The sequence below is a fragment of the Sander lucioperca genome, chromosome 7, assembly GCF_008315115.2.
Source record: "Sander lucioperca isolate FBNREF2018 chromosome 7, SLUC_FBN_1.2, whole genome shotgun sequence".
NCBI classification, from domain to species: domain Eukaryota; kingdom Metazoa; phylum Chordata; class Actinopteri; order Perciformes; family Percidae; genus Sander; species Sander lucioperca.
The window spans coordinates 32,077,402-32,100,047 of NC_050179.1; the positions used below are offsets into that span (position 1 = coordinate 32,077,402).

At 40.9% G+C, this 22,646-nt stretch overlaps 1 protein-coding gene across 2 annotated transcripts in view; it reads right to left on the reverse strand.

Annotated features, from left to right (window-relative positions):
• Positions 1-22,646, reverse strand: part of nlrx1 (NLR family member X1) — a 45,537-nt gene that overhangs the window by 20,443 nt on the left and 2,448 nt on the right. The window contains exons 2-6 of one of the 2 annotated variants that reach the window (XM_031277345.2): positions 21,285-21,338; positions 18,324-18,433; positions 14,262-14,652; positions 4,383-4,614; positions 1-795 (exon numbers count right to left, since the gene is read on the reverse strand). The exon at positions 1-795 is cut by the window's left edge and continues 373 nt beyond it. In XM_031277345.2, the coding sequence (XP_031133205.1) occupies positions 1-795; positions 4,383-4,614; positions 14,262-14,652; positions 18,324-18,433; positions 21,285-21,301 (1,545 nt within the window). In that variant the 5' untranslated portion in view covers positions 21,302-21,338. Of the gene's footprint in view, positions 796-4,382; positions 4,615-14,261; positions 14,656-18,323; positions 18,434-21,284; positions 21,339-22,646 lie in introns of both variants that reach the window. The other variant, XM_031277344.2, reaches the window with a different exon arrangement.

Sequence of the window (22,646 nt, forward strand, 5' to 3'; positions counted from 1 at the left end):
AATGAGGGCATTGACATCCTCACTTGTCTGACCAATGACCTCAGACACCTGACTGGTCAGCTTCTCCAGAGCCGACTTGTTCTCTCCGAGAACCACGTAGAGAGCCGCTAGGTACTCCTGCATGGCAGGGACAGCAAATACATACCGCCTCTGATCACTCTCACTGGGATCTTCTGCTAAATGCTTAACGCTTTCTACACTGGGAGCCAAAAAGAAGTCTAGCACATCAGTCCGGAACATGGCCAGCTGATGTAGCTCCTCATCCGTCTTGGTCTTCCCTCCTATCCACTGCTCCAGTTCCTTTTCTGAGAATGACGTGCGTTTGTATGTCACACCGTCAAAAGCAAGTTTCCCAACTGTACGGACTACATACAACATCAGAGAACTCTGGTGTTCCTGTATAGGCACATTTGTCCCTGTCCCTGTGCCCAGCACCTCACCTCCAAAGTTGAGCCTAAGGAAGCTGGTGTATATGCCAGTCAGTGTGCGGATGGGTTCCTTGGCACCGGTGAAATGGAGGAAGTGTAAGGTAGCACATGTGAGCCAGCAGTAGGATGGGAGAAAGCAGGCTGTAGCCAGCTGACTTTGTCTCTGAAGGTTGAGGTAAAGCAGCTCTATGACAGACTGGGCCTCATGGTTACATGCAGTCTCTCCACCTTGCTGCAGGAGGCGGCTGGTGAAGTAGGCCCGCTGGCGCTCCGGGTCAGTGAAGCCACAAATCTGTGCATAGCGACTCACATACTTCTGTGGGATACGGTCCAGGGCAGACAGTCTGGTGGTAACCAAGATGCTGGCCTGAAAAAAATACAGCAGCCTATTTAGAATACATTTTCAAACGCCTAAGCTTGTTACGCCTCAGTTACTTTAATTGATTTTTCTTGGGCAGGAACACGGCATCTCTCATGTCGGCACGCAGGTTAATTACAAAGTTTAACCATTACAGTGTGAAATACAGTTTAACTACCACGGCTACATGAATGCAGTGTGTTCAAAGCATAGGGTTAGGGTACTGAACTCTGTACTTTTTGGGTACCGATTCAAATTAAATCAATCGGTGTCAAATTTGGGTACCTGATCTCCATGCACACAACTGTTGCTGCAATTTAATGGCAAGCTGAAACAGGTCGCAGTGTGGTTACACTTCCTCTGATACACACACAACAGTGTTGTTCTCTATGTCCTGGTGACAGGCTGACAGGCTGCAGGGACGGGTTTGGGAGGAGAGATGTAGGTAAGGAGGAGTTTTATTTTGTGTGGTGTGTAAAATGTTCTAAATAAATAACGAAATGTTCAAAGTAAATTGTATAAAAAAATGTTTATAATGACTTATTTTTACAACTGAAATCAAGTTTTTGTTATTAAAGAGGTCCAAATGTAAATTGTAACCAACCCCAGTTGACAGCGTTGCATAGGCAAAGGTTCCTTGGTTTACCGGTTCTTTAAGTATTAAATGAAAAACAAAGTTATATTTCTCTCCAGTTTTTTTTTTTTGTTAATCCGAAAAATGATCCGATCTGTGACAGCAGTGATACAATCCAAACCGTGTGTTTCGTGATTCGCTGCACTCCTGAGAACACTTATTCTTTTTAACAGAAATACTGCTCCTACTTAGTGCTTGGCAGTATATAGACTTTTTAAATGATATCGATTTATTTTAAAATTACATATGGAATGAAACAATTTGTTTGCATCTCTCTCACACACTCTATGTAACCCCGCCCCCACTCTCCCGCTGTTGTCTGCCTGGCTCCCCTTACAACAGGGTCCAACAATAAAGATTCACCGATGCCCTGGAGCCGGTAAAAAGTTATATCGGACCAGTAAATACAATCAGCCAGTTGCCCGATTGGGTCAGTGCTGGAAGAGTAAGCGAGCGAGCCTCTGCTCTACTCTCTGAGTCTTCCCTCTGCTCTTTCTGTCACCTGACAGACAGCACAAAGACAGACACAGACAGGCTTGTTTACGTCATAGATTAAATGCCTCTTTTTTTAAAGATTATTTTTTGGGCTTTTTATGGCCTGTAATTGACAGGACAGCTTGAAGACAGGAAAGAAGAGAGAGAGGAGGGACGACACGCAGCAAAGGGCCGCGGGCCGGATTCGAACCTGGGCTGCTGCCAAGGCCTCAGCCTACATGGGGCGCACATTCTACTGGGTGAGCTAGAGGTCGCCCCAGATTAAATGCCTCTTAATTTTAAAACAATATACGAGTTGAAACGCAAAATAACATTTCTTGAGTGTTGGAGAAAAACACGACTAAATTGAGAATTATGACTCATGTAATGCTTAGCTTTGTTTGTGAAAGAGAGCCAGTGAGAGAGGGTGGAAGGTGCTCTCAGAGCAGACGGCTGTTTGCTATCGGAGAAGAGGAGGAATTTACAGTAAAGTTGTCAAGCTGTAAATGTACAGCGTAGGTTTCACTGTTGCAGGAGAGGAAAACCTGTTATTGTACTCAGTCAGTTATTGTTATAGAAAACAAATGGAGCATTCTGAGAGATAAGCTTGTTTTTATTTAATATAGACTATTTTAGGAGTGTTAAAATTAATCATTGCATTGATGCATCTTTTTTAAGAGTAGATACAATAAAAAGGGGAGTTCATATATATCTGACTGCTTGAATTTGTTGATGAAAACTAGGGCTGTCAATCGATTAAAAAAATGTATCTAATTAATTACAGACTCTGTGATTAATTAATCAAAATTAATCGCATACATAATTAACGGTGCCTGAACCGATACTTTTTAAGAAAGTAAAAAAAGAAAAGAAAACAAAGGGTACTAAACAACAGTTGGTGACATTAAAGAACGGCTTGTTTATTGCTAAGGCCATATGGTCAAAATTAAATGATTTAATAATAATGTATAACAATAACTTATTTCACTAGTAAATTGCTGTTGAACGACAAAAACAACCACCAAGGACATTTACAATAACTTCAAATGCACCACGAAGCTGTAGTTTACCAGTTTCATTGAACGCACCGTCTGTGTTGTTTTTCCGACGGCAGCTCGGCAGCTGCAGATTGTTACATCCCGCTGTTGAGTCACAGTCCTCTACAGTAAAACACAGTCAAACTTTACACCGTTCAGCGTTAGCTGTCAGCATTTTAACCGTGTTTAATCCAGCTACTAGCTAGCGGTAGGCTAACGTTAGCTGCTGTCGAGTATAGTGTTAACTAGCTAGCGGTAGGCTAACGTTAGCTGCTGTCGAGTATCGTGTTAACTAGCGTCACATGCAGCGGTGTTTGTGTTGCCTGTATCGTCTTCAGAGCACCAGAGAGAAGTGCAGACATATCAGTGGCACCAGATTTCGGTAGCCAGGGTTGGCAGGAAGAAGATTTTTACAAGTAAATGTTCCAATTAATGATCCAGGCAGCACATTCTCGTCTCCCTCCTTCATTTTACAGTCCAATGGTGGCTAGAACGGCTCCGTGTCAAACGTCAATATGGAATGGATTAATCAGCGTTATTTTTTTTTAACGCGTTATTTTTTCTCAGATTAATTAATCAAAATTAACGCGTTATTTTGACAGCCCTAATGAAAACCATGTGTAGCAATATATAATAATATTTAGGAGGTGATGCATTGTGATGCATCGTGATATTGAATCAATTTGAATCATTGACAGGATAATGGTAATTGAATGGTGAGACCAGCGAAGATTCACACCCCTACACTATTTATTTTATAAGATCTTTCATTTACATGTTTTTTTAAACAGGGAAGGAAACCCTTTGCATTTCATTTGATCCCAGTCTGTTTTATTAAAAGTGCTTGTGACATCTCCCATGTGGCTTTGACTTTTGTAGAAAATACAGACAGATATATATATATATATATATATATATATATATATATATATATATATATATATATATATATATATATATCTCTGCTGGAAGTCTGCAGGGCTGAGCATTGATCCCCTGTATTTTTATTTGGTAACAAACAAAGGTATTAAAAACTGTTGAGTGCCGAAAAATGGCATCAATGTCCGTGTCAGTTTAAATTAAAGGTCTGGAACTGAGGAAAATGTAGGCTCACTGTTATTTAGGACAGGTCCAGCCCTCCACTGGATATTAGTGAAGGTTTCCAGAACAGCAACATTACTCACATTCTCACTTTAAGAAAGGGAACCTGCTTTCTACAGCTGGAAAGCACTTTCTAGCCTTCAGTCGCCCATTTTAATTTTCAACATTTTCTTTTACTTTCTTCAGATTACCAAGCTAACATAACTATGTGCAGCATGGCAACAAGAATGAGCTCCACATTACCAGCAACCAGCATGGCAGCTTTTTGCACTTCAGGATAGCAAATAGATATATGACAGTGGAAGACAGTTTCCAGGGAAACAGAAGAGTGACAGTGGATTGTCCCTTACCTCAGGCAGGAGATATTTCCTCAGCAGGTTGACCACCACCACATATGCAGGCAGCGCCTCATTAGGATCACTGCAAAGCTCTGTGGCTCCAATTCGGAAGTCCAGTTTCATCTTCTCCATCCCATTGAAGACAAAGAGCACATCCTTGGCCTGGTTTCCCTCCCCACTCAGCAGGGGGTGTTTTCTCAGGTGGAGGTACTTCCTGCTCACCAGGTCCCTTAAGGAAGCCACTCTATGAGGGAGGGGATTCATCACTTTATTACTAACATAATGTACTTACAGCAGTGTGATGCATGCTCACCATGCCCATGTTCAGTTTTTTGAATATAGTTTTTTTTTTATCATTACAAATCAAATTCATACCATACCATACAATAGATATATCTATGGTACCGTCTATGTGCTGGAGCAGTGTTTAGCAAGCAAATAAGCTCACTGACTGCAACGTTATTGTTCATATTTTGGAACAATGTTTAGTAATGACAGTAGTAGTGGTCATAGGGAGTTAAAATGTGTTGAGATGCACATTGCAAAATGTGTTATTTATCTGAATTGTTCATTAGCTCTGTGTGATATCTGTAACGTTAAAGCTGAACAGACTCACAGTAGTAAAACAGACTTTATTCTGATCCAAAGACTATACATTCTAGTAGAAACACTATGTGTGTGCTAAGAGAGAGAGAGAATGTTAGTATTTCCCCAAAGACCTTATGAAATAAACATGCTTGAGTATTATAGATCTTGTTATATTTTTACATGCAGTTACACACTTGCCGGTTAAAAAAAGAATGGCTGGTAGATTTGGCAGGTGAACAATAAAGTTAATTTCCATCCCTGATCGCTGCCACAAGAAGGTTTTAAAACACTATGAGGGTAAAGAACAAAACACAAGCACTGAACTGCCTGGGAGTTTGTGTAATAGCTGAATGTTTCCTTCAACAACAAAGCACTCGCTATATCTCGCTCTTCTCTTTTCTTTCTCTCTCTCCTGTGAAATAAAGCTGCCTTCAAGTGCGGTCAGAAACGTCGAAATCTATAAACGATCTGACGGAAGACCGTAATTGTGAAATATAAAGTCAACTTGTGCTTTGTTGGGGGGGTTTAAGAACACAATAGGACGTCACACAAATGGGCCGTTTCATTGACACTCCCCCCGCGCCACACCACCGTGCGGAGAATTGCCGGATCACTTTTCTTGGTGTGAATTGGTGGATTTTAAAAAGGCATTTAATACATACTGTTAATCATTAAATACTCATTTCTAGATTAGCCAATTTTAATTTTTCCTCTAACATGCTGAATTGGATGAAGTCCTATCTTGCAGATAGGGTTCAATGTGTAAGGGTGGGTAGTGAAACATCATCACCCTTTATGATCAATGAGATGTGTGTGCCCCAGGGTTCCATCTTAGGACCTCTCTTGTTTAGCTTATACGTAAATGACTTGCCATCGATTTGTACAGGGTGTGAAGTTCAGATGTATGCAGATGATACTATAATATACGTCCATGCAAAAACCAAAAAAGAAGCAGCTTTTAAACTTGAAACGCACTTTCACCGGTGTCTAAATGTAAGAACACTGTCTGCATGTTTTTTACAAAGACACACTCCGCATCTGACTGTGATCACAAAGTATATGTGTCTGGTGAGAATATTCAAATTGTCTCTCATGTCAAATACTGAGATGTATCATCCTTGACTCCACCTGGTCTTTCAAAAAACAAGTGAAAAAAGTAATGCGAATAACTAAATACAATCTAGCCAAGCTGACTAACAAGTTCAGCAGCAAAATCATATTTGGATTTAATGATCACCCCCCATCTACTATATTTTATGACAAACTGGACGCCAGCAAAAGATACAACCCTTAAGCCTGTTCTCTCTCTGTATAAACAGGCCCTCAAAGTGCTAGACAGAAAAAACAATACTTATCACCACTGTAAAATTCTTAACAAATATGCCATCCTTAAGGCTGTTTCATGCTTCTGCATCAACTCCACGCCGTAGCTATGCCGTAGCTCCTACGGCGTCGTGACCCTTTCGGAGTTCACCATCCTTAACGCTAGGGGGTGATAAGTCTGAGGTTATTTGCGAGGTGTCTGCCAGCCAGTTTATGTTATGTTAGCAAGCAAATTTTAGCACAACTGCCCACAAAGTACTGCTTGCTGGCGAAGTGCTAATTTCAAAACGTTACTGACGTATAGACACTTTACAAACGGATAACCCCATCATTGTAACCAAAATATGTCGGAGTTTATTTGCAAAGCTTGTCAGTGAACTAGCACGTTGCTACTCCCCACAGTAGGCTGCTTGAAACACCAACTATCAACACACAGGACGAGTTGACCAATCACAGTCCTTGCGGCCTGTGTCGCCTTGACGCAAAGTTACACATTTTTGGAGGTGCACGTTGAGCTACGGCGGAGGGCTCGGAGGGGGGTTCGCCGCGACACAGAGGGGTCTGTGAGGGTACGCTGTCGATTTGACGCAGAATCAGCCTTTAGTTGGGAAAATCTAATCAAATACAATGACACCTGACTAATGTTCAAGATCCTGAATGGCAAAGCTCCTCCATCACTCAATATTTTTATTAAGCAAAAAAATTCTAACAATAGAACCACTAGGTCTGTTCTGAGAGGGGACTGTGTAACCCTTTACAGGTCCAGCTCCTTTAGTCAATCATGCTTTTCTGTTAGAGCCTCTAATAGGTGGAACACCAAATGACAAGAAACTGCACCACCTACCATAACTTCACACAAAGTCTCAAGGCCTGCCTCTTGGAAAGTCAGACTTCTGAACATTTTTAATCTCCTGGTAATTTTATATTATTGTTGTTAGCACTGCTGACCTGCTGCTAACATGTTTTATGTTTGATGTCTTGCTTGGTGTCAAATATAGCCCGCTCTGCATTTCTTGGGTATGTATCAAAAATTAACTTGTATTTTAACTATGTTACCATCTTATTAACGCCTCCCTTCATCTTTTTATTACTGCTTGTTACTTCTTTGCATGGTTGAACGGTGCAAGAAGATGGCTCGGGTCTGTGTTGCTTGGCTGTGTTTTGATCATAGACTGTATATATTAATGGACAGAGCATGTGTGACGTCACCCATTGGTTTGTGGAGATCAGTTATCCGTCGTCGAGTTTGCGTTTATGGGCGCAGCCATCCTGGTTGCGGATGTGACGTTTTTAGACGAGAGGGAGGAGTGAGGGAGGAGCCATAGACTATTGGGCGGTGTCTGACTGTTTTTTTTGGAGTTGGCAACGCTGCTTACACTCTACGTTACCTTACACACGTTCACTGGCAATCTGGATGCAACTGTTGCTGAAAGCTAGCATACATAATTCGAGGTAAGATATAGCTTCGCTAGGTTTTAAATATATCTTTGTCCAATAGTTATATTACATATAAGATGAGTCACATTGTAAAGTAAATGTATCTGAAGTTACCATGTAAATTGTCTGTAACGTTAGCTAGCCACTGGTAAAAAATGCTAACGTTAATTTTCTGCAAATGGAAGTTTACGTTGTCCTAATTTAAACGTAGTGTCAGCGAAATGCAAAACGGGGATTGTTAATGCTTATCATTATCTAACACTAAGTATTAGCAGATGTATAACAAAGTTTCTTAGAACGTTTGGTTAACTGTAACAACCATAATGCACCGATAATGTCTTGCTACTGTTTGCTCCATCAGTCTATGGTTGGCACAATTAGCCTTTACATGCTTTTAAGAGCTAACGTTAGCAGAAATAAGATCATTTAAAGTGCCCATATTATGAAAAAATCACTTTTTCTGGGATTTGGGGTGTTATGTTGTGTCTCTGGTGCTTCCACACACATACAAACTTTGAAAAAAATCCACCCATGCTGTTTAGAGTGAGATACGGTTTCTGAATGTGTCCTGCCTTCAGTCTCTGGGTGAGCTGTTCAAAATCGGCACGGCTTGTGACATCACAAGCCGAAACGAGCAGGCTAACCGCAACCATTAGCTCGTAGCGTTAGCATGCTAACGTTATGGCTAACGCTAGCATGCTAACGCTAGCATGCTACCTCGTTCTCAATAGCAAAGCACTGCTACAACACACACAAGTTCACCATAATCTACAAAAGAACTACTTCCATGTGCGCCCTCATTTAGAAGTCTCCCAGCTAATCCTGCCTTGTAACTGACCAAAGTTGTAGAAACAGCCTTTCTTTTACTGTCTATGGAGCTAGCTAGCTGACATGATCTACATCTGAGCTACTGGGCATGTGCAGTGCAATCAAAGATAGTACAGAAGAAGAAGAAGAAAAGAGGTCTCACTCTGTAGCTAAAACAGAGACCAGCTGAAAAGAGGATCTGCAGCAGTGAGAGAGAGCACTGTAGGACAACACAAATATGGTGTTTTTTGAAAATTAAACCATGTAAACCTATTCTGGTACAACCTTAAAATACAATTATGAACCTGAAAATGAGCATAATATGGCTGCTTTAACTAAATTAAAGTTACACTAAAGAACAATAGACTGTTGTTGATTCATCTGTATTCTCCCCCGATAATTAATGAAGTACAGTTACATGCTAGTGTGCATATATATTTAACTATGAGGGGCTCAAATTCAAATTGATGACTCTTTCTTTCAGAAATAGGAGTGTGGAGAGCCACGATGGCATGTGCACCCACCCGATACCTCAGAAGGAAGTCCATCTTCTCTGGCATCACCCAGAGATGCAGGTGGAGGGCTGTTAACAATCCGGGGAAGATCAACAAGGCTCGCAGGGTTTTTTTTTCTTTTTCCACTGTGCATTACAGACAACCAAAAGACTGTCACACTATGCTCACTGTAATTGTAAAGGCAGCTTTTATTTCTTTACCCAGGCATTTGGACTTGACTGAACAGAGTGCTGCACAAGTGCTTTAAGCTTTATATGTTAAGCTATATTTTTATATTGTGGTTTGTAATGTCAACCATTTCTACTGTAATTAACAATGTGACACTAGTGATTCAACTACCCTTTTTTTTCATATGCAGACATGTCTTACCTTGACCCACAGCAGTGTTTTATGTGTGGAATGTACACCGGATTGTAAAAGGTGAACTACATTATTTAATTCATCAATTTAACCCCTAACCCTAACATAATCTTAAAAATATTGCCAGTGTTGTGGTTTATGTAGTTTTTGTAGTTAATGCCCATTTCAATGTGAAATAAAGGTCTTTCTAAAGCTACATTTGTTTTTCTGAAGCAACTATAGGAACATACACAATATTGTAGTCATACAAGAAGACATTGGTAATTTGATAGAATTTGTAATTGATTAAAAGTGTCTATTTTGGCTTTAATCAACAAAAATGATTTCTCAAATGTTACCATATTTGAATGTTGACAAAGAAGGATCAGGAAAATGTAGTTTGTGCTTTTCTTGTGTGTCTTTATGTACTTGTCAATTTTAATCACCATGAAAACACTTCACCAAAATCCTTTTAGATTAATTTATAGACATTTATTTTGACATACATAGTCAAGTGTTTAGTAGGTAATTGAAAATGCACTAGGTGCTGTTTAATCTGTGTAGGGTTATTGCAAATTCATTATAACAAAAGTATTATCACAAATTGTTGGTTGATTGTGGTAGATGAGAGGCAGCTGGAACACAGACTCCCACCCTTTAGACTCCACTCCTGCAATAAGAGACAGACAGAGAGGGAGGGAGGAGAGACAGACAGAGAGGGAGGGAGGAGAGACAGACAGAGGGAGGGAGGGAGGGAGGGAGGAGAGACAGAGAAGCTACCTAGGAGCAGCAGGCCTAACAGTACCACAAGAGGACACATCTATTACAGGACTCACATTTTGAACCTCTAAATACCAGTGACTGCTAAAGTGCTAAAAGTTGGTCTGTCCTTTCAGCAGAAGAAGCTGAACCAAAAATGATTTTCTGGCATCGTTATAATCAGAACACATTTGAGAACTTCGGATGTGGTCAATGCAATCTGTTTTCCACAACCAGATGAATGGCACCAAATACGCTGCTCTATACACCAGGTCTTCCTTCTGTAGGCTCTGGTCATTCAGTTTTCAGTGTGGATACCTTTGTAAAGACAAACATGTAGTTAAGGCATGGTAGATCACAATGATTTATATTAATATATGCGCTTGTACATGAAGGCATGCTTCAGTTGAGGACATGCAATATTAAGTAAACCTACTCCTACATGTCAAATTTATCTTAGACAATGTGTATTGTACGCAACACATTTTTAGTGATATGTACATTTTAGTAATAAACAGAATTTATAAATATAGATTGCAACATGTGACTTAAAACAGACTAATGTGCTGACAGAAGGTCTTCAAATAGATTAGCAGACACAACTACAGTAAGTGGAAGAAAGACCTCAGTGTAACAGCATCAGCAACAGTGGTTAATAACTCCTGCAGCATGCTTGTTAGGTACATTAACAGTCTGAAATAATGTATTTAGAATTTTGAGAAAAGAATATTGAACCTGGTGCTTTATACAATACATTTGGCTGCAGAACTGAAGATTTTTCAAGATAGAACACTTATGTAACTTTACAATAATATATATATTTTTTCATGTGCGACATTTTATTGCAAAAACGGATATTCTGGCCTACTGCCCCGTCCGTCGACGCGCCCCAGCGCGGCTTTGTCCGAGGTGAGGGTGACGGTGATGCTGTGTGGGTGTCTGTGCCTGTCCTTCGGGCACCTCCGGGTAACGTTGCCCAACTCTCGGGCGGGGTACATGTATTTCAGTATATTCAAGTAAAAGCAGTCTCCGCTTGTCCCGTGCGAATGCTCCACACAAAACTCAGATGTGAGGGGGTACTTTCTAAATCACACGCGGTCCCAAAATGATTCTGATCCCGTACGAATAGGATTTATATGAATTTGCACTATAACGTTAGCTATATCAGGCTTTGACTTTAAGCTAACATTACCATTACATGTGCATCGATTAGCAATAACATCACATATGGTTAAAAACAGATTACCGGCGAGACCGTTGTGCATACCTACTGTATACGACTGTAACGTTAAATATATTAATTTTAATCCGTTTATACGGTCTGGTCTGCATAACGTTATTAGTTAGCCCGCTAGCTTGGTTAGCAAGGTGCAATCTAGCTAGCTAACTGATATTCATTGGGATGCTAACGTTGGCTAACGAAAAACGGTATTAAAACAAAATGTAACGTTACTTACCGGAAAAACTGAACTGCCGACTCCTTTGAGTGTCTTGTCGTACAACCGAACGTTGAACAAGACATTATTAGGCGACCAAGTGTCACAGTCACGAAGACGAAAGCTGGTCAACCCCCAAAGTGAAGTTTACGTGCCATGGATAAGCTTTGCTAAACCAACCTCTGTCATGATTGACAGGCCACGAACTGTCAATCACATCATAGCCACGCCCTAAAACATCCCCCGCTTTATCGCCGATTTTAAAATCAACGAGACCATAATTCAAAAAATGACCATCATTCTGTGTTGCAGAAGACTTAAAACTAGCGATTGAGAATATAAACTCTTAATTGAAATGTTTACTGAGGTAATAAATCAAGTGAGAAGTGGGTCATTTCGCCATAGACTTCTATAGAAACGGACCTCCTTTTTGCAACCGCACGTGTCGCCCTCTGGAATTCAGATAGAATGCAGGTTTAAGGCACTTCCGCATTTGCCGCATTTTGCTGAACCGGATGCGCTGTCCACTAATATATACAGTCTATGGTTTTGATGCTTGCATGGTTTCTTATACTGAATGTAGATACTGCTGATGTGTAACTGTGCTAATGTCTTGCTGCTTCCTGTAGCTCTGCATGGCTTACTGAGAAAGCTTATTTGTTGCTCTAGCTGTCTGTATGGTGTCTTGTTGACTTCTGTCTGTATAGTTTAACTTGTACTAATGTCTTGCGGTTTCCTTTTACTGTGGTCTAAAATCTGGGAAACGATTTAAATCCTAAATCGGATTTTTGTGAAAACATTTTTTTTAGGCCATATCACCCAGCCCTAGATTATTGTATAATTTGATTGTGTTGATTAGCTCTGATGCTGGGGGAATTGACTTATACTAGTGCAGTGCCCGTTGAAGATGTGCCCATTTGGAACGGGCGATTACTTGGCCTGTGGTATTGCTGCTTGTAGAATTCATCAAAACCAAATTGTACCCCCAAATTACTTACAGAAGGACCCCACACCACTTAATATGCAACTCCACTGTATAGCCTACTACTGACTTACAGTGTAGGCTACTTCTACAGTAGCATCAGAGGAAGACATTACTACTATATTTACCTGACAGAAAACGCTGCAGATTCAGAATGTAATCACAAAATATCACAATGAAAATGTGGAGTAATCAGACATTAGCGTCATGGACTCATGGCAGTGTGCTACCCACCGGCCCGTTATGAGAGCCAATCAGCACATATCTGCGTTCATCAACCACCACCAGAACCGGACCATGTGTGTGCGTGTGTGCGTGCAGAGAGAGAGAGAGAGAGAGAGAGAGAGAGAGACGGTGTTGTCTCGTGTCGGATCGTTAAGGAATTTAACATTTCAGCAGACATGTTCATTTTCATAGAGGTTTAGTGGCTTGACGGTTAACAGTGAAGTAGGGGATTTGATTCACGGGGGTATTTTGGCGACTTAATTAACCCGACCCAGGGCGAGTCTGATGAAAACTGATGTATCTGCCCGAAAATGCTGCAGATTCAGAATGTAATCACAAAATATCATAACAATGAAAATGTGGAGTAATCAGACATTAGCGTCATGGACTCATGGCAGCGTGCTACCCACCGGCCCGTTATGAGAGCTAATCAGCACATATCTGCGTTAATCAACCACCAGAACCGGACCGTGAGTGTGCGTAGAGAGAGAGAGAGAGAGAGAGAGAGAGAGAGAGAGAGAGAGAGAGAGAGACGGATCGTTAAGGAATTTAACATTTCAGCAACATTTTTAGTGGCTTGACGGTTAACGGTGAAGTAGGGGATTTGATTCACGGGGGTATTTTGGCGACTTAATTAACCCGACCCAGGGCAAGTCTGATGAAAACTGATGTATCTGCCCGGTACAACTCTGAAGGAATAATCTCCGAGATTACGTTATGTTCTGCCAGCTCACAGCAATTTAACAGCAGGAAAAGAGTCCCCCCCGCCGCGGCGTCTGCTGATGTGCAGGTTACCTTCCCCCCCCAAACACGCCCCTAAACACGGACACACATACTGTAGGCTATATACAGATACGTCTCACTTTATAAGATAGATAGCCTGCCTATAAGTGGCATCACGCTCTGTCTGCACATGTCTGGTTGTCCGGGATTCTGAAACGTCCTTAAATTCGGGAATTGTCGTTTGTTTATTCAAAGTCAAAGACAGTCCAAAGTAGTGCAACTTTGCACATTTTTGTGGGTCTGAGGTGTATGTCACATTTTAGCTGCCAAAGCTCCGCTGCTCTCTGTTTCTGATCCTCAGGGTGAGAGGGGGAGTGGCCAGCAGCTAGAGCAGCAAAAGCCAATGTGTGCTTCTTTTAGCGATATATATATATATATATATATATATATATATATATATATATATATATATATATATATATATATATATATATATATTTAACGATATCTTTTGCATTTCTAATCCAAACAACGTAAAACTTGGCACTGCACTTACTTGTGCCCCTAGACACCTGTCAAGTTTGAAATCCACGGTTCGAGAGATATTCGCATAACACACAGACAGACAGACGTTCCTGCAATTTATAGATAGATTACTTTCTATATTACTTACTATATTACCAAATTCAAGATATCAGATATATGTGACATAAGACAACGGTGAAAAATGCCACTGATTAATAGAAGGTTGTCTTACTTTGACAGTTGGCCAAGGTCCTCACAAGAGAAAGGAACCAGCAGCTTGAAGTGGGACAGGGTGGTCCCTGTGCACCAATCCAGCACCAGCTTTCGGACCACTGTACTTTTGCCTGTTCCCACGGCCCCGTACAGCAGCACATTGAGCCCCCGGCCGTCCCTCCAGGCATCAGTGGGATCAAACAGCTGTTCCACAGTCACAGAGGGGCAGGAGGGGGGCTGGGTTTGGAGAACGGAACTGAGCAGTCCTGCCTTCTCTTCAGCTTTTCTTTCCAGTATCAGTGGATCCACATGCATGGTCTCGGGGCTGAAGTACCCGCAAAATAGTTTTTCCTCCCGAGGAAGGTGGCTGAACCACAGGAAGAGCTTCCTCTTGTGGATCTCTATGGATTCTGCTGTAATAGAGAGAAAAAAAATTGTGTATTTACTAGTGATAGTCACACCACTTGCTTTATTTCCTGAGCCCACTAGATGGCACTCTCTGCTACTAAGGGCTGACATCACACTGAATTGCCATTCATGAAAACATGGCATTTATCCAAATAATTTCCTTCATAGTAAAAAATGCTAACAGGCTGTCTTGGTCCGTTCGAGCGTATGGGGAGTGACGTAAGCAACGAAAAATGGCTGACTTGGATGTGGGCGGGGCTTCCCGCAGGCTGCAGCGAGATACACTTGATTCCTTGAGCCTTTTTCTTTACACCAAGAGTACCATCTGGTGGCCTCAGAAAATTAATAATATGCTTCACGAAGCTTCATGTGAGAGACATGAGCAGAAAAGTTACTAAAGCAGTCAGGAAATAGATTGTATAGCCTATTTTGTTATCATGCAAAAAAGTTTTATAACTTTATTTTTGTTTTAATAATATTGTTTTTAACTGTTAACCACAATTACTAACCCTGTCTCCTACTAACCCTAACTCTGGCAATGTCAAAGACTGTTGTTCCCATCAGTCACTTAGACACAAAAACATAGGGAAATAGGGTCCAGGTTTAAAAAAAAAAAAAAAAGTAGTTACCCTTTAAAATCCTTCCAACCCTTTTTGCTTAATTGATATACAGTGAGGAAAATAAGTATTTGAACACCCTGCTATTTTGCAAGTTCTCCCACTTAGAAATCATGGAGGGGTCTGAAATTGTCATCGTAGGTGCATGTCCACTGTGAGAGACATAATCTAAAAAAAAAAATCCAGAAATCACAATATATGATTTTTTAACTATTTATTTGTATGATACAGCTGCAAATAAGTATTTGAACACCTGTCTATCAGCTAGAATTCTGACCCTCAAAGACCTGTTAGTCTGCCTTTAAAATGTCCACCTCCACTCCATTTATTAGCCTAAATTAGATGCACCTGTTTGAGGTCGTTAGCTGCATAAAGACACCTGTCCACCCCATACAATCAGTAAGAATCCAACTACTAACATGGCCAAGACCAAAGAGCTGTCCAAAGACACTAGAGACAAAATTGTACACCTCCACAAGGCTGGAAAGGGCTACGGGGAAATTGCCAAGCAGCTTGGTGAAAAAAGGTCCACTGTTGGAGCAATCATTAGAAAATGGAAGAAGCTAAACATGACTGTCAATCTCCCTAGGACTGGGGCTCCATGCAAGGCTCAATGATCCTAAGAAAGGTGAGAAATCAGCCCAGAACTACACGGGAGGAGCTGGTCAATGAGCTGGGACCACCGTTTCCAAGGTTACTGTTGGTAATACACTAAGACGTCATGGTTTGAAATCATGCATGGCACGGAAGGTTCCCCTGCTTAAACCAGCACGTCAAGGCCCGTCTTAAGTTCGCCAATGACCATTTGGATGATCCAGAGGAGTCATGGGAGAAAGTCATGTGGTCAGATGAGACCAAAATAGAACTTTTTGGTCATAATTCCACTAACCGTGTTTGGAGGAAGAAGAATGATGAGTACCATCCCAAGAACAACATCCCTACTGTGAAGCATGGGAGTAGTAGCATCATGCTTTCGGGGTGTTTTTCTGCACATGGGACAGGGCGACTGCACTGTATTAAGGAGAGGATGACCGGGGCCATGTATTGCGAGATTTTGGGGAACAACCTCCTTCCCTCAGTTAGAGCATTGAAGATGGGTCGAGGCTGGGTCTTCCAACATGACAATGACCCGAAGCACACAGCCAGGATAACCAAGGAGTGGCTCTGTAAGAAGCATATCAAGGTTCTGGCGTGGCCTAGCCAGTCTCCAGACCTAAACCCAATAGAGAATCTTTGGAGGGAGCTCAAACTCCGTGTTTCTCAGCTACAGCCCAGAAACCTGACTGATCTAGAGAAGATCTGTGTGGAGGAGTGGGCCAAAATCCCTCCTGCAGTGTGTGCAAACCTGGTGAAAAACTACAGGAATCGTTTGACCTCTGTAATTGCAAACAAAGGCTACTGTACCAAATATTAACATTGATTTTCTCAGGTGTTCAAATACTTATTTGCAGCTGTATCATACAAATAAATAGTTAATCTAAAAAAAAAAAAAATCCAGAAATCACAATGTATGATTTTTTTGCATGGAGCCCCAGTCCTAGGGAGATTGACAGTCATGTTTAGCTTCTTCCATTTTCTAATGATTGCTCCAACAGTGGACCTTTTTTCACCAAGCTGCTTGGCAATTTCCCCGTAGCCCTTTCCAGCCTTGTGGAGGTGTACAATTTTGTCTCTAGTGTCTTTGGACAGCTCTTTGGTCTTGGCCATGTTAGTAGTTGGATTCTTACTGATTGTATGGGGTGGACAGGTGTCTTTATGCAGCTAACGACCTCAAACAGGTGCATCTAATTTAGGATAATAAATGGAGTGGAGGTGGACATTTTAAAGGCAGACTAACAGGTCTTTGAGGGTCAGAATTCTAGCTGATAGACAGGTGTTCAAATACTTATTTGCAGCTGTATCATACAAATAAATAGTTAAAAAATCATATATTGTGATTTCTGGATTTTTTTTTTTAGATTATGTCTCTCACAATGGACATGCACCTACGATGACAATTTCAGACCTCTCCATGATTTCTAAGTGGGAGAACTTGCAAAATAGCAGGGTGTTCAAATACTTATTTTCCTCACTGTAATCCAAAGCAGGGTGTAAAAGAAGTGTTTGTTTTTGTAATAAGTAATACTGTTGATACTTGCATGATAACTGATTGATAATCAATTGTCACTCAATTCAACTAATCCATAATTGATTCACTGCATGACTATTACCACACTTAGTAAGAACCTTTTTGGTTATCTCCTTCATTCAAGTATTTCCAGATTTTTTTTATTAAGAAAATTTTTTGGCGAAACGTGGATGCGTCACACAAATCTGACAGCCGGGCAGCCTAGAACATCTATACAATCACCACAGTTAGAAGGTTGGCACCCAAGATAAGTGTCACCAATTCAGCATCCGACCAAATGCTGTATATATATATATGGTGAAATATGATCACAATGTCCCCTTGTGTTCCCGAGTTATGGCGGTGAACAATGGCCAGAAAAGCAGAACATTATGATGTCACAGTGAGGCTGACCTGTGGGGTATAAAATTCCATCACTTTATCCCATTAGACATTTGTGACAAATGTTGTCATAATTAGTGTATTAATTCTTAAATTATGGCAAAAAAAAGTGTTTTGTGAGATCATGGTGACCTTTGACCACCAAAATCGTATCAGTTCAGTCCAAGTGGACTTTGGGCCAAATTTAAAGAAATTCCCTCCAGGTGTTCCAGAGATTTTACATTCACGAGAATGGAACGACCACAAAAACATAATGCCTCTGGCATAAAAAGAGTGAGTTGAGTAGAGTCGCATCAAGCTGTACCACGCAGTGGAAAAACAGCATTATAGTATTTTTTTCATAAATACACTATGGTCATGTTTACTGCTGTCCTGCAGCCTTCGACTGATTGCTAAAACTCAAGGGAATGAAATCGTAATGAAATCTAAACTGCTAAAATAAACATTTTGTATTTTTCACACTGAAGAAAGCTTTTTACAGTTGTAGTTTTATGAAAGCAGCATTTTGTCATCATCAAGTCATCGAGCTTTAAACCGAGTTGTGCACCTGGTCCTGAGGTAGTGGAGCAGAAGGTCCTGCAGTGGAAGCCAGTGGCTGGGTACAGAGAAACCTCCACCCTCCTCCATCTCCATGCTCCGCGGAGCTGACTCAGCTGTCTGGAAAACACAACACATCGCACACGTTTGTTCAGTTGCCATTGTTCACAATCTTTATAGAATGCATGAAATCCCACAGTCAACAACCCCCTTTCCTCACAAAGTGGATTATTCAAACGGATCCTAGATCTGCCTCACATGGTAGCTGAGTTTATTGGCAGAGAACAGCTGCAATAATATAACTGCGTCGCGCTACCGAAGCAAGACGCCATCACCACAGAAACATGTCAGCACGTCAGCGTCGGTGTAGTTTCACTGATGAAAGTGAAAGCCACTCCGCAAATCCATAATATGTTATATCCAATTACGTGTTCAATGTAGCCTGTCAGACTGGCGATCAGATCAATGGGCCTCATTCACCAACCGTTCTTAAGAAATGTGTTCTTAAACCCCACTTACGCACTTTTTACGAAGATTCTGACATTCACTAATGTTTTCTTATCTTGGATTTGTTCTTAGCTAAGAACAAAATCTACGAACACTCAGGAGCAGTCTTACGCACATTTGAGTGATGACAATTTGCTCCAAATAATTGGTTACTGCATTTTATTTAATTCTACAGTCGTTTACAATGATAGTATTGTACTGGAATGTATTTCTGATCATTTGTTGATCATCAATCATAGTATGCAAAGAAACACTAACACGGCAATTTACATCAGCAATTAAACTGATTAAATCCTGCATTACTTGGTGATTGATTGTGCTATTTATAGGGCCAAAATGCAGTGGTGGAATGTAACAAAGTACAAATTCTTCGTTACTGTACTTATAAGTACATTTTTCACGTATCTGTACTTTACTTAAGTAGAATCAATAGTGCATACTTTTGACTTTTACTTCGTTACATTTTGCAGCAATTATCTATACTTTCTACTCCACTACATTTCTACAACTTTCCATTACATTTTCTGATCAGTTTTTCCCCCTGCCAAAACGTCTTCCTGACCGTCACACGTTTGTCTCACCAGTGAAGTTTGGTTACCACAGATATGGGGCACCGCCGATCCTTCATCGGCTTCCAAGCCGGCTCTGGTGCTCCAGAGCCCGGGCGCAGCGCTGATGACCCTCGGTAATACAGCCTCCGGTAAAAGTGAAAATGAAAATGTTTGTTTTTTATTATTCCCGTTTTTAAATCATAGTTGCCTTTCCACAGCGTTGTTTACTCCTCCGCCATATAATAACCTAATTAAGGATTTTCTATTGAATGGGAAAAAGCCATTGTGAGGCGCAGCACTCTGGCCCTTTCCTCCCCGGGTGAGGCGGATAAGGGTGAGGCAGATAAGGGGAAGGCGGTGCATGCTGCCCGCTCTTTCTCAACCTCCACTTCATCATCTAAGGTTGTTTCACATTTTGCCTTAGTGGTTAGTAAGGTGTTGGTGTCACATTGGTTAGATGCCTGCCACTGCTTGGCACCAACGTTACCCAGGATGGGCATGCACTGGCTCCACTTGTTTTTACGTGGCTAACCATGCTAACACAGTCAACAGTGCTAACGCAGACAAGACTGCTTAACTGCAGAAAACATCGTGCCTCCCCGACCCCCTCGGTAAGTAATCCCACTAGCTGAGTTATCCCTGTTGACCGTGTTAGCACAGATAGCCACGTAAACTAGCCGCCGCCTCCCCGGCTCTATCATCTCCACCGCTGGGCATGTCCCCACACGGCTCACATCTTCATGGATGTATTAGCTCGTACCTCATCTTAGACTAAACTGCTATCAGTGTGGACTGGAGCATGTGAAGGCATTGTGCAGGGGAGAGCTGCCAATCTAACGACGCCATGCAGTCAACACGGTTTGTTTTTTGAAAGGAACTCTGGGAGATGAGGTCCCAGAGGCCCGCCTGCAATTACATCTCCGCCAAAGCTGCCGCTAGTAACAACCTAACTCAAATCATACGGACTACAACTTTAAAAAGCAGTTTACTTCGCTGCACAGCGGTCCAGCAGCTGAGCAGAAAGGGCGACTCAGCAGTCCACTAACTTGTTGCTCTCTCTACCAAAATAAGCTTTTCTGTTTTAGGCTAGAAAACGTGCATGCAGGCTGAAATTTAACCGTGCAGTTTTGTTGGGATTAAGCTATAAGCAGAAGGAAACTCTGCTAGCTGCTAGGCTAATGTGTAATGGTAAACAATGCAGCTTTAACGTTAATGTGTCAACCTCAGCTGAGAACGGAGAAATGTCTTTGCCTTCCCTATCGTGTAGCCTATTATATTAAACGTTACCTGTAGAAATAATTCATAATAATCTGACACACAAAATAAATCCCCCATATATTTAATCCATTTAGTCCATCCTCTTGTGCAAAGCTGAAGTGACGAGCAACTTAAGTTTTTTTTTCTCCATTATCTCTTAAATATAGGATAGAAGACAGTCGATGAGGATAACAATGATTGTTGCTTTCATTATATTTCATATCACACGACATCTGTTCTTCTGTAACTTTCACCAGCAAAAAGTTAAATAAAATGGGGTGCAGTATTGCGGTGATGCGGTTATCGTAACAGCCCTACTTTATACTCTAGGGATATCGTAGCCACTCACCAGAGAAACGTACACAGTGCCAGAACAGGCATTCAAATGACAGAGGCACCATTATCCCTATTACAAGTCAATGTAGCATCCCAATTTTTAAGCCGTTATTTTAACATAAACTAGTTAGTAGTAGTTTTGTGAATAAACATTTATAAAGAGGGTTAAGATTTTAATTAAAATATTTTTAAATTGGAAAAAAGCCTAGAGTGATTTGTTTAACACCTGCATCACAAATCCTAAGGCAATCATTGAACTTCAGACAGTTTGCACATGAATGACATTTAAGCCTCAGCATCAATAACAATATGTCACCAACCTGTGCAGTGAGCTCATCCTTCTGTTCCTCTGCGTCTTGATGTCATGGACTGTTCTGTGAAAAACAGTAAGCATACAAAGTGAGACAACGTGTGCAAAAAGGAACATAAAAAGGTACCCTGTGCAGTTTTTGACTACTAGCAGCCCTATGTATTGATGAGCGGGTCCCCATTTTGTTTATTCACAGTATGCAGTGAGACGATGATTGTGCAATGTCCCGAAAACACCATCCAAAAGGGACATGTTTTAATCTTCTCCAGACTCCATTTAAATAAACAGTAATTGTACCATCGTAAAACACACTTCATTCAAAGTTGACAGAAACAAAATAAAACTATTAAAAGGCGTCTTGGTTCTTCCTTCCACTGTTCCAAAAATCACCACTCTGATTTGGTTGAAATAAACCCTTAATTCACCCATTCACATCTGAAAATATGCTGGCTCTATACACGCTAAAAGTATGTTTATTTCAATAGAGTCTGGTGGGTTTGGTGATGGTGATTTCGGGGCTGTTTCATGTTAAACAAAAAGGATCTTACTCTTTAACTTAAAGCTGTATCTCTGTAGGGATCCTTTCCATAATGATGTCAGACACTTAGAATAATAATGTGAGCCTGTCAGCGACAAAAACTTTTAGTGAACGCAGACTGCTGCTGGACATTCGTCCTAAAGGGTTACACTGCAGCCCATACACTGCTGATGTTCTCGCTCAATACTGGACCAAAGATTTTAAATATTTCAAGATTTCAGAGATTTTGGTTCACATTAATCATTTAGAAACCAATGCATGGGAAAATAGGGTCCAGGTTGGAAAATACCGAAATACCTTTATTTATGTAAATTAGGACATATTTAATTAGATAATGCCTTATATACATAATTCAAAATAAAAGTTCAAAAAACTGGTAATACAAAACAATATTGTCTTAATGTAAATAATCACGTGGGGAAGTGTAATAGTGATATGTGTCAGTTAAAATATGTCCCCTATTCACCTGGAGTGTCTCCACTTAACATGGGCTGCAATGGAGAATTGGCATCACCCATTTCAGCATTTTTCAATACTTTCCACCACTTGGATCTCTTGGGATTATCAAATGTGATAGTGGAGACTGTTATGAGACTAAATCAGTTTAAAGAGTTTCTTTGCCATTTGTGTGAGGTCATGTGGCTTAATGCCTGAAGTAGTAGGGACGCTGGCCATGACAGTTCTAAGACTTAACGTTGCACCCAATGCTGTGTAACGTTAACGTTACTGTTCTACAGAAACGCCCCATGTTTGGAATAACAATATGACTTAATGTTTTTTACATTTAAACTTAGGTTACAGTATTGGTTAACCCTTTGGCTTTATCTATCCACA